General features: G+C 43.5%; 1 protein-coding gene across 1 annotated transcript; it reads right to left on the reverse strand.

The window, feature by feature from the left end:
- Positions 1 to 15,059: 15,059 nt before the first annotated feature.
- LOC137164050 (olfactory receptor 14I1-like) lies at positions 15,060 to 16,019 on the reverse strand. Its single transcript, XM_067564649.1, has one exon. The coding sequence runs from the start codon at positions 16,017 to 16,019 to the stop codon at positions 15,060 to 15,062; it is 960 nt and encodes a 319-aa protein (XP_067420750.1).
- Positions 16,020 to 16,409: the final 390 nt, after the last annotated feature.

Consider the following 16,409-nt stretch of genomic DNA (forward strand, 5'->3'; position numbering starts at 1 on the left):
ATTTCTGAGCAAAGTTTTGACAATTTTAATTTCAGCACCCCATTCAGTCTCTCCACTAGCCCAGCTGACTGTGGATGGTAGGGGCAATGAAGGTTGTGTTTCACCTGCAGGGCTTTTTGAATCTCCTGGAAGACTTGTCCTGTGAAATGTGTCCCTCTGTCACTATTCATGGAACATGGTATACCATAGCGAGGGATAATATCCTTGAGCAGAATTTTAACAACAGTTCGTGAGTCATTCTTAACACAAGGAAAGGCTTCAACCCACTTTGAGAAGGCATCAACAATAAGAAGTACATATTCATATCTGTTGACACGTGGTAATTGTATAAAGTCAACCTGTATATTTGCAAATGGGCCTCAAGGCGGGGATGATTACCTAGTTTGGTTTTTTCAACCTTTCCCGCATTAAAATGTTGGCAAGTGGGACAAGAGATCCAAAGTCGTCGTACCACTTTAGAAATACCTGGGGCAAACCAATGTTTGTTGATTTGTGCCAACGTCCCCCCTTTGCTCGTGTGTGCCATGCCATGGTAAGACGAGCAAGGAATGGTAGGGATGCGTGTGGAACTGCTATCCTGTTCAGGGGTCAACCCACAGACCTGAAGAATTGAGGATGCATCCCACCATGTGCCAAGCAGACAATTCTTGAGGTGATGCAGCTGACTGTAATTGAGCAAGGTCAGGATTGGGTGAGGCATGACCACCTTGAAGCGATAATTGCAGGAAGTGACATGCTGGGGAAGAAGAAGAATGGAATGGTTGGGAGACGGCCTGTTTAGCATAAAAGTCAGCTAACGAATATCGTTTGGCCACGGGGTCAGTGGAAGCTATATGGGCCTGGCCTTTAACTATAGCAAGTGTAAAAGGCAGTTGAATGGCATCCAGTAGTTTGGACACAAAGGGGCCATTTTTGATAGAAGTGCCTGCGGCCTTTTTTTGTTTCAAGTAGTTTGTTTACTGCCCAGTTATGTCTATTATTTGCAGTTCCTTTGTGCTACTTTATCACCAAAAAAATATCCAGAATCTTTCCCCATTCTTCTGGTTTTGGCTGCCTTTCCCACAGCCACAACTTTGGTCTTTAAAAGATGCTGAACTTTATAAAACACGGACGTACCCAAAGGGTTAAATGCTAACCAAACCAATTCATCTGAAACCTACAAAGCAGGGATTTTTTTACAAACCAAGAGTGTTGGTTTAGTTCCTTAAAACCATACAGATTTACACAATATATTTGCACACACAAATTATCTTTTTCCCTTGCACTGCTCTAATTATTTTCACTCAGCTGTACACAAATTACATTCCCTTGATCTGCTGGCAATGCTTCCCACAATGTTAATAGTTAAATGGGGACCCACTGCCCAGGTACCGTGGACACGGTGGCTCAAGGAAGCCTCCTTGAACCATGCCGGTATTAACATAGGACTTTAAGAAGCCCCTGCCAAAATGATATATATATATTTTTATTGTTATTGAGATATTTTTTAATAATTAAATACTTAATAACAAAAGCTAAGCAACATTAGTTGTTTGTGTTTGGATAACATTTTTACACTAGAATTTTTTTACACACATACTTAAATTTTTATTTTGTACATTTAAAAACAGTCAAATTTTAATGGAAACCCCTTATTTCCTTTTGTAAATTTCGTCAGTTGTTTAGTAATCAAATGATTTAAATCAGATTGTTCCTTTGCCTGCTGCTCGCAGTGGTTATTAACAATTAATTGTTTACAGACACTTTCTTTAGGAAAAGGGCCCATTTTCCTTCAGAATAGCTGTAAAGGCTCCTGGGGACAAAATATGGTAGTAGCCACTACCTGACCCCTTTGTGTAATTTGTTTAACTATTAAGTTTCCACATAATGTGAATGTACCAAATTATACATATATTTATTTTATTAAATATTATTAAACCAAAATATTTTAACACTATACATTTTATACCCTTTTCATAACTATTACCCTTCAACAATTCCACAACTTTTAACTGTTCAATTGTCCTTAACTTTTGTAGTATTAATTCTTACAAAAGCTACCTTTAACTCCTTTTCTTTTCTTAAATTACTTACTTTTGCATTCAATTTGACATATTTTAGCTTTATTTTATCATTCTTTGCTGCCATAGCTTGAACATTTCACTGGCAACATAGGGTTGTGATAGTAAACCCTTCATTCTTTTACTGTATTTATCAGCCACTTTTTTTAATGAGCTGCATACTTAAGGTGGCGTATTGTGATTGTAAAACTTGAGTCATCAAGTACAATATTTGCAACACAGCTACTTTAGTCTGTGCTTTGTGAAAAACTTTTTACTTTTAAGGTATATTTAAATTCCCTTCATTAAAATTTTAGAAAAACAAAAGTGCAAGGGGGAGAGTGAAAAGCAACCAATTAGTTCGGTGAAATCATTTTAAAACACAGGCTAACCGCACCAATATTTCTTAACATTCCAACTGCGCCTTTAACCCTTAACTGTTAAAGAAGAAGAAAAAGTGACAGGAAGGGGGGGGAGAAGAAGCAGGGAAAAAGGGAGGGGGAGAAAGAAAATGCAGAGAAAGGGGTGGGGATGGAAAAGCAGAGAGAGAGGAAGGGGAGGGAGGAGAAGAAGCAGGAGGAAAAAAGGGTTCTTGAATGCCAGAATGCTGTTCAAAGACAAGTTGTAATCGGTTTAAATAGTCATATGATTCTTCACCCGGTTTTTGTTTACAATTATGCATGGGTGTCCAGTCAGTTTTTCAAGGAAAAACTTCTGGGATAGCCCAGAGTAATTCTCTCCTAGCATCAATGAGGGCTTGGTCCACACCTAGGTCCGTGATTGGCCAAGGAGCCTGCCTAAAAAGTTTATCCTTATCTCCAGTAGGGACCATTAACCAAAGGAGGTGGTTCAAATCCTGATATGTGGGGTTGTAACAATCAATATTTCTAATTCTTCTTTAAATTTTTGAGGGCTATCCCTGGGGTTTAGGAAATCCTTAACTATGTTTCTAAGTTCAGTGGCCATCCATGGTTGATACACTTCCATAATACGATCCCCAGCCCCCGGAACTTTTCGCAATGGGCAATAAGCTCTGTTGCTTCAGCCTGCCTATTATACTTACTATGAGTTCTATCACTAATTGGTGTCTCATATTGTGTATTATTGGGCCATTGGCAAGCTATCGGGGATTTATCTGGGTCTTGCGGTGCCTTATAAGGGGGAGGTGGGGCCGTAGCTCTTGGACCCCCTGCCCCAGATGAGGCTGGACTGGGAGGAAGGGGTTGGTGGCAAGCCCGGGGCAAGTCCAGAACATCCGTCTGATCCTGGTCATCTATCTTGTTCTCTAGTTTGGTTGGAAGTTGAGGGTAAAGTGGAATGTGAGATTTCACTTTGGCCTCAGCCTCCTGTGGCTTTTTCCTTAGTCTGGTCCAGTTGCTTTTGCAGATTAGTAATAGTATTCTACAAGCTTTTAACCTTAGACTTTTCCCTTCTTTTATAGGACTCCTCATACCATGCAAAATATGCCTGCCACTCCGGCTGCTTAATCCTGGCTCCCTTTGACTCCAAGGCTCCTCTTAAGTGGAGAATTGTGTCATGGGAAAAAAGCCTTCCTTTGGGAACTGCTCGACCGGATTATCATGGTTGAGAGAGTTCCATTGGACCAAAATTTACAAACATATAAAAGCAGGGGACTCTTTTGGCAGAGCCCCTCTACTTTGTCCCATACCCATATTTAATACAATAATCAACATCCCTTCAAACAATACAAAACCATAAACCAGAGTCAACCCTCTCAGTTTCCTTTTTCTAGGATCCGGCCATAAGGTTGTTTTCCATTTGCCCATTATTAAGTCCAGTTAGAGGCGGCTGTGCGGGATGCGGGAAGGGAGATGCACGACACTGCCAATGGACCCAGAGACCAACTCTTAGGGATTTCAAAAGTCCCCTTACCTAGTTGTGGCGCCGTTGGCGTCCAAAGTCAGGACAGCCGCTGACCTCCCTTGCTCTGCACGGCCTATCCGAGTCCGGTTCTTATGATTGTGTGAGCCTTATCCCGGGCACTGCCGGCAATAAGTGCAGGGTAAAGAGTCAGGTCATGAGTTAGAGGAAGAGAGTACATAGAATTATCACCCAAGTCTTTCAGGGTTCACAGAACCACCAGCGGCAAACTGCTCTGTTTACGGGACAATTTGAAGGGTGCCCGCAGTTGTACTTTCATTCTTGTTACCCTGACCATGTAGACTCTGACCTTGGCACACCCAGGCGAGTTGCAGCGATCCGAGTCACGGCACCAAGAATTGTAGAAGAAAACACAGTCTTCACTTCTGTTTGGGTGGGCAAGGAAAAGACCTTTATTACAAGGTAATTACCTGGGGCAACAGCTTCAGCTGAACTGCGCCCCCGAGCTGCGTTGTGTGAGGTTTTTATACACACTTAGTACCAAGTCATTGTTATACAGCAAAATGCATTAAGCATGCATAATACAAAGAAGACATAATGATGAGTTGCACAAATAGTGTCATGCATGCAGCTGCACAAGGAACTTCCCGTATTTGCTTACATTTCCATATTTGGTTACAAAAGAAGGCATGTGCATAGCTTATTGCTAAATTGGAAAAATACAACTTCAGTCAAAAGAAAGAGACTGTTTGCTATCTTATGTAGCTTCCGAGAAAACTTTGCCCATGCCTAGCTGACCACGCTAATCGATTAGCACACTCCTAACTTCTTCTTAGCCTTCAGCTACATACTCAAACTGTCTTTGTGACTAACTTCATGTTTCCACAAATCTAAAGGAAAGGCCAGCTTCCCAGCTGGTTCAATTCAGTGTCATTCCACCAGTGTCCCTGTGTCAGATTCCCAGCTGCTCTAAATTGGCCTAGCTCCCTTTTATTCAATGGGGGGCACATTCTCTGCTAGTCTCAATCAGCCACACCACCATTGAAATCCACGAGGACAGATCCCCAGCTGGTGTGAACTGGCCTAATGCACGGAGCGATGCTAATGAGCATGCGCGGAAGGTCTGTGATGCCTCGTTTTATGGCTGTTCCTGTGTTTGAAGGTCTCATTAAATAATTCTGCCCCCCCTGTTTTCTTGGCCATGGAAGACTCCAGACATAAGGCCCTGCTCTGTCACCACTGCAACATCCATAGCCCTTTCCCTGAGGTCGATATCCTGTTCTGGATGCATTGCCCAAATCATTCTCCTCTTTTTCAGCAGATTTTGACTTTCTGACTGTCACAATCAGTTAGAAATCTGTTTTCATGACAAATTGATATTGTTGCTAGGTCAAGAACTGTCCCTATCCCTTCTCAGCTGGGACGTAACTAGACTTACCCTGGGTGGGGTGTGAATGTCAGCTCAGCACATGGAATGAGCCTGTCCCACTTACACCACGGTTACAACTAGGCGTGGGAGAAGCTGATTTTTATTCTTTTATAATTACATCGGAGATCAATGTTTATTTTTCAGCATTGTTTCCAAGTTTTTATCCATTTAAATTTCCACAGTTGTAGAATATTATGTGTTTTAAGCATTTATTTGTCAAGTTTTGTCCATTTTTATTGATCAGTTGAAGGGAATTATGCAGGGGGTCAGACAATAGTTATTTAATAACAGTAGAAATGGAGATTCAACGAGCTGAAGCTTTATAACCATTACAAAAAATTATCAGCATCACATGTCAAAACATACAAAGTAAATAGCCTTACGTCAAATGCTAATGAATTATAAAGCAGCATTTCTCTTACTTTGCAAAGCTGTAAATTTTGGTTATTATTGATGGAAATAGTTTTCGTCTTTCTGTCTGTGCGTGATACAATCTAAGTTTATCGACATTTACCAATAAATATCTAACTCTTCCAAACCAAGCCATAACATAACATAATAGCAGACAAGTAATTTACACCAGTGTTCATGTCACGGCTGAGTTTAGACCAGAGTCTCGGTCCAGAGCCTCATCAGCATTAACTGGTGATGCAAATGGAGCTACACTATATAGAATCACAGACAATGAGGGTTGGAAGGGACCTCAGGAGGTCATCTAGTCCAACCCTCTGCTCAAAGCAGGAGCAAACCCAATTAAATCATCCCAGCCAGGGCTTTGTCAAGCTGTGCCTTAAAACCCCTAAGGATGGAGATTCCACCACCTCACTAGGTAACCCATTCCAGTGCTTCACCACCCTCCTAAGGAAAAAGTTTCCCCTAATATCCAATCTAGACCTCCACCACTGCAACTTGAGACCATTGCTCCTGGTTCTGTCATCTGCCACCACTGAGAACAACCTAGCTCCATCCTCCCTGGAACCCGCTTCAGGTAGTTAAAGGCTGTTATCAAATCCCCCCTCATTCTTCTCTTTTGCAGACTAAACAAGCCCAGTTCCCTCAGCCTCTCCTCATAAGTCCAGTGCTCCAGCCCCCTAATCATTTTTCTTGCCCTCTGCTGTACTCTCTCCAACTTGTCCACATCCTTTTTGTAGTGGGGGGCCCAAAACTGGATACAATATTCTAAATGCGGCCTCACCAATGCCGAATAGAGGGGAATAATCACTTCCCGTGACCTGTTGGCAATGCCCCTCCTAATGCAGCCCAATATGCTATTAGCCTTCTTGACAACCAGGGCACACTGCTGACTCATATCCAGCTTTTTATCCACTGTTACCCCCAGGTCCTTTTCTGCAGAGCTGCTGCCTAGCTCGTCAGTCCCCAATCTATAGCTGTGCATGGCATTCTTCCTTCCTAAGTGGAGGACTCTGCACTTTTCTTTGTTGAACCTCATTAGATTTCTTTTGGCCCAATCCTCCAGTTTGTTTAGGTCACCCTGTATCCTATCCCTACCTTGCAGGGTATCTATCACTCCCCCCAGCTTAGTGTCATCCGCAAACTTGCTGAGGGTGCAATCTACCCCATCCTCCAGATCATTAATAAAGATGTTGAACAAAACCGGCCCCAGGACCGACCCCTGGGGAACTCCGCTTGTGACCGATTGACATCTAAACATGGAGTCATTGATCACTACTCGTTGAGCCCTATGCTCTAGCCAGTTCTCTATCTATTTTATAGTCCATTCATCCAGCCCATACTTCTTTAACTTGCTAATAAGAATACTGTGAGAGACCATAACAAAAGCTTTGCTAAAGTCAAGGTATATCACATCCACCGCCTTCCCTACATCCACAGAGCCAGTCACCTCATCATAGAAAGCAATCAGGTTGGTCAGGCATGACTTTCCCTTTGTGAATCCGTGTTGACTGTTCCTGATCACCTTCCTCTCTTCCAAGTGCCTTAAAATGGATTTCTTAAGGACCTGCTCCATGATTTTTCCAGGGATTGAAGTGAGGCTGACCGGTCTGTAGTTCCCTGGATCCTCTTTCCTCCCTTTTTGGAAGATGGGCACTAGATTTGCTTTTTTCCAGTCCTCAGGGACCTCCCCCTGTTGCCACGAGCATTCAAAGATAATAGCCAATGGCTCTGAAATCACCTCAGCCAACTCCCTCAGCACCCTCGGGTGCATTGCATCCGGCCCCATGGACTTGTGTATGTCCAATCTTTCTAAATAGTCTTGGACCTGTTCCTTCAGCACTGCGGGATGTTCGCCTCCTTCCCATTCTGTGCTACCCAGTACAGTAGTCTGGGAGCTGATCTTGTCTGTGAAGACAGAGGCAAAAAAGGCATTGAGTACCTCAGCTTTCTCCACATCCTCTGTCACTAGGTTGCCTCCCTCATTCTCTAAGGGGCCCACACTTTCCCGAATCTTCCTCTTGTTGGCAACATGCCTGTAGAAACCCTTCTTGTTCCCCTTCACGTCCCTTGCTAGCTGCAACTCCAATTGCTCTTTGGCCTCCCTGATTTCATTCCTGCATGTTCGAGCAGTGTTTTTATAATCCTCCCTAGTCATCTGACCAAGCTTCCACTTCTTGTAAGATTCTTTTTTTGTGTTTAAGTTCGCCAAGGACATCTTTGTAAAGCCAAGCTGGACGCCTACCATATTTGCTATTCTTTTTGCACATCGGGATGGTTTGCTCCTGTGCCCTCAATAAGGTTTCTTTAAAATACAGCCAGCTCTCTTGGATTCCTTTCCCCCTCATATTAGCCTCCCAGGGAATCCTGCCCATCAGTTCCCTGAGGGAGTCAAAGTCCCCTTTTCTGAAGTCCATGGTCTGTATCCTGCTGTTCTCCTTTCTTCCTTTTGTCAGGATCCTGAAGTCGACCATCTCATGGTCACTGCTGCCTAGGTTGCCACCCACTTCTACTTCCCCTACCAAATCTTCCCTGTTTGTGAGCAGCAGGTCAAGAGAAGCACGGCCCCTAGTTGGTTACTCCAGCACTTTCACCAGGAAATTGTCTGTGACACTCTCCACAAACTTCCTGGATTGTTTTTTCTCTGCTGTATTGCTCTTCCAGCAGATGTCAGGGTGATTGAAGTCCCCCATGAGAATCAGGTCCTGTGAACTGGAAACTTTCCCTAGTTGAGTAAAGAAAGCCTCATCTACCTCGTCCTCCTGATCTGGTGGTCTATAACAGACACCCACCACGACATCACCCTTATTGTTCTTGTTTCTTAGCTTAACCCAGAGACACTCAACTGACTTATCTCCAGTTTCATACTGGAGCTCAGAGCAATCATAGTGCTCTCTTACATACGGTGCAACTCCTCCACCCCATTGCCCCTGTCTGTCCTTCCTGAACAGTTTATACCCATCCATGACAGTGCTCCAATCGTGTGAGTTATTCCACCAAGTCTCAGTTATTCCAATCATGTCGTAGCTTCTTGACTGTGCCAGGACTTCCAGTTCCTCCTGCTTGTTTCCCAGGCTTCTTGCATTTGTGTACAGGCACTTGAGATAAGTAGCCGATTGGCCTACTTTCACACTATGAATCGGGAGGCCTCCCCTGCTGCACCCTCCTCCTTCTGCTTCCTCGTGGTGTCCCTCTTCCCCACTTACCTTCGGGCTTAGGTCCCCGTCCCCCGTCGAAACTAGTTTAAAGCTAACTCTCCTCTGCCTGCTCTGGGTGAGTGGCTGAATGGGACCAGAGGCAGAAAACCCCTCCCAGCTGTAGTGCTGATCCTGGCTTATGCAGGCTTCAGACAAGGTCACAGCCCAGGATGCCCCTGCTCGGGGGCTAAATAGCTGAATCCAGTCTCCAGGGTTGTGAGCCCAGCTCTGATCTCAGCTCTGGAGCAAACTGTTCTGACAACCTGCCCTAGCAGACCCTAAACCCCAGAGGGGGAACAGCACCTGCCCTGGATCTCACAGGATGGCAGAATCCCTGGAAAGAAACAAGGCAGGACAGAGGCCCAAAGCGTGTCCCCAGGTGTTTGCAGAATAAAACAGGGATTTTTAACACCGACACATTGTTAACGGCACCAGACTCTCAGCAGGCCTGGAGTAGCCTGTTCCTGCATTAACCCCACATCATCACCTTTGGGGGAGTGCAGAGCTGTTGGGTTTTTTTCCCCTGCATGGCATCAGCAGCTCTTGGGATGCAGCCACTAGAGGAACCCACACCCAGGCTGCTATGGCTGCTGGAAGTTGGTCACTAGGAGGTACCAGAGACAAAGACTAAAAACTAAGGGCCGCATCCTCATCCAGTTACACTGAGTTGATTTAGTTTGGGATATTTTTTTCCCACTGGGAATATGAGCCTTTGATTCCAGTTGAGGTATCTTCATTTTCAGGATCTGGCCAATGACACAGTTATACATCCACGTTCTTTGCCCATAAATACACATACACATGGATACATGCACACACAATAGAAACACACACACAATAATGCATATTCACAACACACATGCAGATACACAATACTTTTCACTAATAAACATACAATGTTGTGTATTCACAAACATACACAGTAATGCACACTCAGAAACACACTCCCTCTCCGGAACAAGGGCTGACAATCACACAAAACACACACACTGTTTTTCAGTAAGAAACACATCATATTGGACATTTGCATCAGGTAGTGAAAGAAAATAATTGTTTGCTTGAGCACAGTTACTCCATTTTGTTGTTTTTAGTGTTCTGCTTTCTGTTGAAATCACCCTCCCGCTCCTTTTCAATATGTTTATGGTGCTTATCCCTGCCAAGGTCAGAGAGAAAGATTAACAGAAGAAACGAGGAGTCAGTTATAATTTAGTTTTTGTTTTTTGCAGTCTTGAGACATAGTCTAGACAATGTTGATAGATAAGTTGAAACCTTTTGCCCTTATTTTTATGTTATGCATATGTTTATAGTTAGAAGAAGTATAAAGTGTAATGTTAACAGTAATAACAATAATAATTTGAGTGTACCAATAAGCATTAAGAATTTATGCATATATAATTTCTTTGTTTGTGTTTGTATAAATATGCAAGAGAGCATGCCTTCGGGGTCTCACACTGACCACTTGTTGGGAAGTGTCCGACCTCTGCAGAAATAAAACTTGGAGACTGCCCAACTACCTGCGTGGATCTCTTTTCCTGGTGCAGGGCAAATGAACCTCATTTGGATATTTTTCCAACAGTAGGTAGGTACCGAAGGACGCACACAGGCCTGTAAAACTCACTATTTACAATGTAATCTCAAAAAAAAAACAAAAAACGTAAGTGAGACCCACGCTAGAAACTTTCGCCAGCAGAACCTTGTCAGTTAGGAACTGTGATTTTTTTTTGCAACATTTCAATACCGGTAAAACCCTTAGTGGAATTATGGTGGAAGTAGCTTAAAAGTGCTTCTGTGATGTGGCTTGTTTATCTCAGAGAACCTGTATAAGCTATACCAGCAGAACTACTGGTACATATTGTGCTTGATGGCCAGCTTCCCCCTAGTGGGTCTCACGTTCTCCGGCTTGTTGTGGGCCGGGAAGCTGCCCGTCACCCCGTCTTCTCAGGGGAGGGCGTAGGGACCCGGGCCCACCCGCTCCTCTGGGTCCCAGCCCAGGAGCCCTATAAGGAGCAGCTATGTGCTGCTGGTACTGTTTTCCAGACTGCACGCTCTTCCCCTGGGCTACTTTTCCCCCTCCTTCAGTCCTTCTGGCTTCTTGAGCCGGTACCTTCCTCCTGGCCATTCCACGACAAGACTCTGCTCTCCAGTCCTCTATACAGCTTCACACTGCTCTGGTCAGCTCTGCTCAGCACGGCACTCCTACTTCCTCCAGCTCGTGCACTGACTGTTTGGAGCAGAGGGCTTTTATGGAGCACCTGGCTAGTCCTTAATCAGCCTCAGCTGCTCCTAATTGCGCCCTAATGGCTCAGTTAGGCTGTAGGAAACAAGGCCCTGAGCATTCTGGGACTCACATATCTCCCATCCACCACTCTCCTGCTGCCCTCCGCCTTCGCTATCTCACAATATACACTGGGAGAGTTTGTTTGTATTGCAATCTCGGGAAAGTTTTTCTTGGGTAGATCTGGCTATTCGTTGTCTGGTTATACATTCTCTCTCTTTTGCTCTCATATAAACACACACACACATCACACACATATTCTCCCCTGTTTACTGCTATTGGGTAAAATTATTAACTTCCCAAGTGATTTAGGTACCTAAATCTCATTTTCAAATGTGACTTTGGCACATATAAATATAAAATGCTCAGATTTTATAGGTATTTAGGTGTGTAAGGGGGATTATCAAAAGCACCCAGATGCTTAAAACCCATTGAAATACATGGTCCTGTCTACTGCCACCGAATTTCCAAGTAAGTGTAGACCAGGGCAGAGTCACTGATGTGCTTTTGCAAAAGGTGGTCCTCACTATGTGACAACCAACAGCCACAGGCATATGACAGCTGGTCTCAGGTGATCACTTAGCAGTTGAAGGACATGACAAGGAGGTGGAAGAAGTCCATGAAGCCCACCAGGAAACAGAAGTAGGGTTGGGTGTGGAAACTAGGAAGGAACTGGTCTCCCGATTGCTCGCCATGTTGGTCAACATTTGGGGATGACGTTGGTGAGCGGAACCTCCAGGAGGTTGGGGATGAAGGGACATAACAGGTTTGTGAGTCTGCAGAAGAAGGCCCAGAGATTCTGGCTTTGCGATAAGCTTGTTATTTTAGGTAAAGAATTCAGACCACAGAAGGAGAGAGTAATTCCAGTGCACCAATTGTAGTTTTATTTGACTGGGAAAGGAGAGAAATAGGGACCGTGTCAGTTTCTGATACCAGTTTGGTGTTAGCCTTAAGCCGTATCCATAACCCTAAACCATAACCAGCTGGGATTTCAGCATGAGTTCATCTTTAAACCTTGAATGCGGCCAATCAGATGTTTAAAGTGAAGAATGGGCTGAAGTGGCTTGTGGGATCAGGGCTTTTGCACAGAATACTCAAAGTGAGTGTTAAATTCATAATCACAGGTGTTTGGACCACATCGTCCAAATTACGTGTAAATTCTCAGAGATCTATTGACACCAATAGAGCTCGGACAAATTAAAGCAGTTGAGAATTGGCCCCTTGATTTTTCAGGAACCTGAGTGTGATACTTCCATTTATTTAGAGAAGCAAACCAGAGCATATTTAAAATGTATCCAGTGCAAACAGCTCAAAGTTCAAACACCAAGTATTTATGTTGAGCTCTTTGTAAATGAGCGATGGAGTAAGATATAGTCATAAAAAACCCTTGTTAAATCATATTTAATAAGGAGTACTTATAAGAAAATCATGATCTGAATGTACAGAATCATTAACAGGAAAAGAAGCACAATAATTTGCATAGAATAATTGTTATCTAGCTACCTACCTAACATAATCTACAATCAAATAGAAATTTATCATTATGAGGATGTGTGTTAGGACAAGGAATGGTCCTATCTCTCCATGTCTCAATCTAATCACGTGTTTTCTCTGTCATATATGTAATGTACACAACCATGCACAAAGATGGTATCCTAATACTACTAACAGACCAAAGTCTAAGACCCTTTCTCAGCTTGGAAGTGAGTAGATTGACTCACGATGGTGTATGGAATAACAGATCAGAGCGTGTGATGGCACTTTTCCACCTATACCCAGGCTAGAACATAATGACCCCAGTCAAGTAACTTACACCAGTGTTTAGGTCTTTACTGAGTGCAGAGACTTCGGGCCAGAACCTCATCAGTATTAAACTGATGATTGCAGAGGGTCTAGTCTATGTTGGTGGTGATCTAGATGAGTTGGGAAATCAGACCCTTACATCTCCATCGCACTCACTTTCTCCAGGGAGCTCTCAGCCAAATCTGGATGATTTGTGTATATAGGCTATTGGCCAAATCCTAATCACTTTGAAGTGAGGGGCTAAAACCCAGTGACTTCCGTGGAATCAAAATTTGGTCTCATTACTATGAGTGGTGGAGTCTCCATCCTTTGAGGTTTTTAAGGCCCGACTTGACAAAGCCCTGGCTGGGATGATTTAGTTGGGATTGGTCCTGCTTTGAGCAGGGGATTGGTCTAGATGACCTCCTGAGGTCCCTTCCAACCCTCATCTTCTATTATTCCATGATTCTATGAGTTAGAGTTTCTTTAGAAAACACTGGGGAAAGTTTCTCTTCAAAGCAGTCTTACCACAATAGCCAGATTGACACAGCTTTTACATAGAGAATGTGGGTGAAGTAAAATCTTTTATTGGACCAGTTTCTCAAGATGAGAGAGATGAGCTTTTGAACCACACAGAGCTGGTATGCTCCGGGAAAGAAGAATTCTGTGTAGCTTGAAAGCTAATCTCTCTCATCAGCAGAAGTTGGTGCAATAAAAGATATTACCTCACCCACCTTGTCACTCTAATATCCTGGGACTGACAGAGATACACTGCATACGGCTTTGACATATCCATTGAGGGTTAAAATAATAAATAGACACCACCTGAGTTTCTTTATCCCTCAACACATCATCAATAACACAATGATATCCCAACAGTATAATTATTTCAAGAGGAACTTGGCCATGAAGAAACCTCTTTTATCATTGTGGGGAGAAAACCTACAGCTCTCTCAGAAAACCCCATTAAAGAGAAGACATATGGGCACTCTCAAGAGAAGTCAAATATTGAAAATTTTGTCTAACCAAACATTCACCATCTCTCCAGGCTTTCCCCCTTCCAAACCCACCTGGAACACAGATGCAAAGAAAGCTAACAAACAGCTAAGGAAAGATAAACTAAAACTGTGACTAACGAACAAAAAACAGAAAGAACAAATATGTTCATATCTCTGTCAGAGTTTTTATCCTTAAAATTAGGAAGAGCCCCAGACCACACAAAGTATTTTTTTCTGGTTAGAATGAGCAAAGTGATCAGATACATGGTGATGGGTAGCAGTACACAATAGATAGATAGATAGATAGGTAGATAGATAGATAGATAGATAGATTCCAGTTTTAATTGCATTAACATAAACCTATAGTAATTACTTTTTTTTCTTGAGTATTTTTTTCCTGGATTTTTATTAATGTTAAAAACACAATTCTTCATAAACAGGTTCCACAGTATGATCTCACGGAGGCAATAATGTCATCAGATGATTATATTTATAGAACAAAAACAGCAAGAGTTCTGTAGAACTTTACAGACTAACAAATTTAATTTCAGCAGGCATAAGCTTTCGTGCGCTGCAACCCACTTCTTCAGATGCAAGTGATAGAAATCATACAACAAATATACGCAACTTATAGGAGACAAAATATGCATATCTATGGGCAGTGACAACAGTGGGGTAGGTGGATGAAAGGAGGGTACTTGAGGCCTAATGACAACCATTGAGTAGGAGGTGAGAATGGGTGATCAGAGCAAATTACTTCTTGTAATGAGATAACCATTCCAAGTCCCGATTCAGACCCAGTTTGATTGTGTCAAGTTTGCAGATGATTTCGAGCTCAGCAGTTTCTCTTTGAAGTCTGTTTTTGAAGTTTTTTTGTGAGAGAATAGCAACTTTCAGGTCAGAGACAGAATGTCCTGGGAGATTGAAGTGTTCTCCGGCTGGTTTATGGTTGTTATTATTTTTTATATCTGGTTTGTGTCCATTTATCCTTTTGCGTAGTGACAGTCCAGTTTGGCCAATGTACATGGCAGAGGGGCATTGCTGGCACATGAAACATAAAACATAAAGAAACACTGAATGAAATTGCTACTGAAGGAGATGTATGGAAATTTTATTCTTGCTGAATAACCTCCAGCACATCCATTTACTCAATGCACCGTTGAGCTCCTTGTTCCTCATGCTGTAGATGATGGGATTCATCATCGGTGGCAACACGGAATAGAGAACAGCCACTAAGAGATTTAGATATGAGGCTGACCTGGAGGTGGGCTTCAGGTGGGCAAAGATACCAGTGCAAAGGAACAAGGAGACCACAGTGAGGTGAGGGAGGCAGGTGGAGAAGGCTTTGTGCCGGCCCAGCTCAGAGGGGATCCTCAGCACTGCTCTGAAGATCTGAACATACGACATAGTTATGAAAACAAAGCAGCTTAAGACTAAGCACACACTAAACACAATAACTCCAACTTCACTGAGGTAAGAGTCAGAGCAGGCCAGTTTGAGGAGCTGGGGGATTTCACAGAAGAACTGATCCACCGTGTTGCCCCCACAAAAGGAGATTGTGAAAGTGTTCCTGGTGTGCAGCGCGGAGTAGATAATTCCACTGATCCAGGCACTGGCGGCCATTTGGACACAAGTTCCCCTGTTCATCACCATCTCGTAGTGCAGTGGTTGGCAGATGGCGACGTATCGGTCATACGCCATGGTGGTCAATAAGGCAAAACTTGCTGAAGCAAAGAATGAGAAAAAAAAGACTTGGGCGACACATCCAGAATAAGAAATGGACCTGGTGTTCATGAGGGAATTGACCATGGATTTGGGGATGGTGACCGAGATGGAGCCAAGGTCTAGGATCGACAGATTCATCAAGAAGAAGTACATGGGGGTGTGAAGATGACGGTCGAGGGCTATGGCTGTGACGATGAGAAGGTTCCCCACCAAGGATGCCAGGTAAAGCACTAGAAACACCACAAAGTGTAAAATCTGAAGCTCCCGAAGGTCGGAGAATCCCAGGAGAAGGAATTCGGTCACGGTTGTTTGGTTGGACATTTTTTTCCTCAGTCCATTGTGTGATGGCTGTGGAGGGAATGAGACGGGCAATGGTTAGGATTAGAGCTACAAAGGGAATGACCTGGATTCCCCTTTCCCTGAGATCTGATTGTATGACTGTCAAAGGTGCAGAGCACTCGTCGTTTACAATGATTAGGTGTTGTCAGTGCTCCTCACGTTGACAATCAATCCAGCGTGTTATCACACTGGTGTACATTGGATCGGCTCCTTTAAAATCAATGGAGCTTTGTTACTTGACCTCATCTGAGGCTGTGTCTTAAGGAGTGGCTTGTTCAAATGCAGAGTGAAGAATGGAACAAAGGAAAATCCAAATCCAACAATCCTCGCAAAGCAGGGCCTTCCGTGGTGACCATCACCAACCTCACACCT

Source organism: Emydura macquarii, unplaced genomic scaffold (assembly GCF_026122565.2).
Source record: "Emydura macquarii macquarii isolate MOO-44397 ecotype Brisbane River unplaced genomic scaffold, CSIRO-AGI_Emac_v2 contig_2664, whole genome shotgun sequence".
Lineage (NCBI taxonomy): Eukaryota > Metazoa > Chordata > Testudines > Chelidae > Emydura > Emydura macquarii.

Coding starts and splice junctions, on each gene's coding strand:
- LOC137164050 (XM_067564649.1), bottom strand. CDS start 16,019: ATGTCCAACCAAACAACCGTGACCGAATTCCTTCTCCTGGGATTCTCC.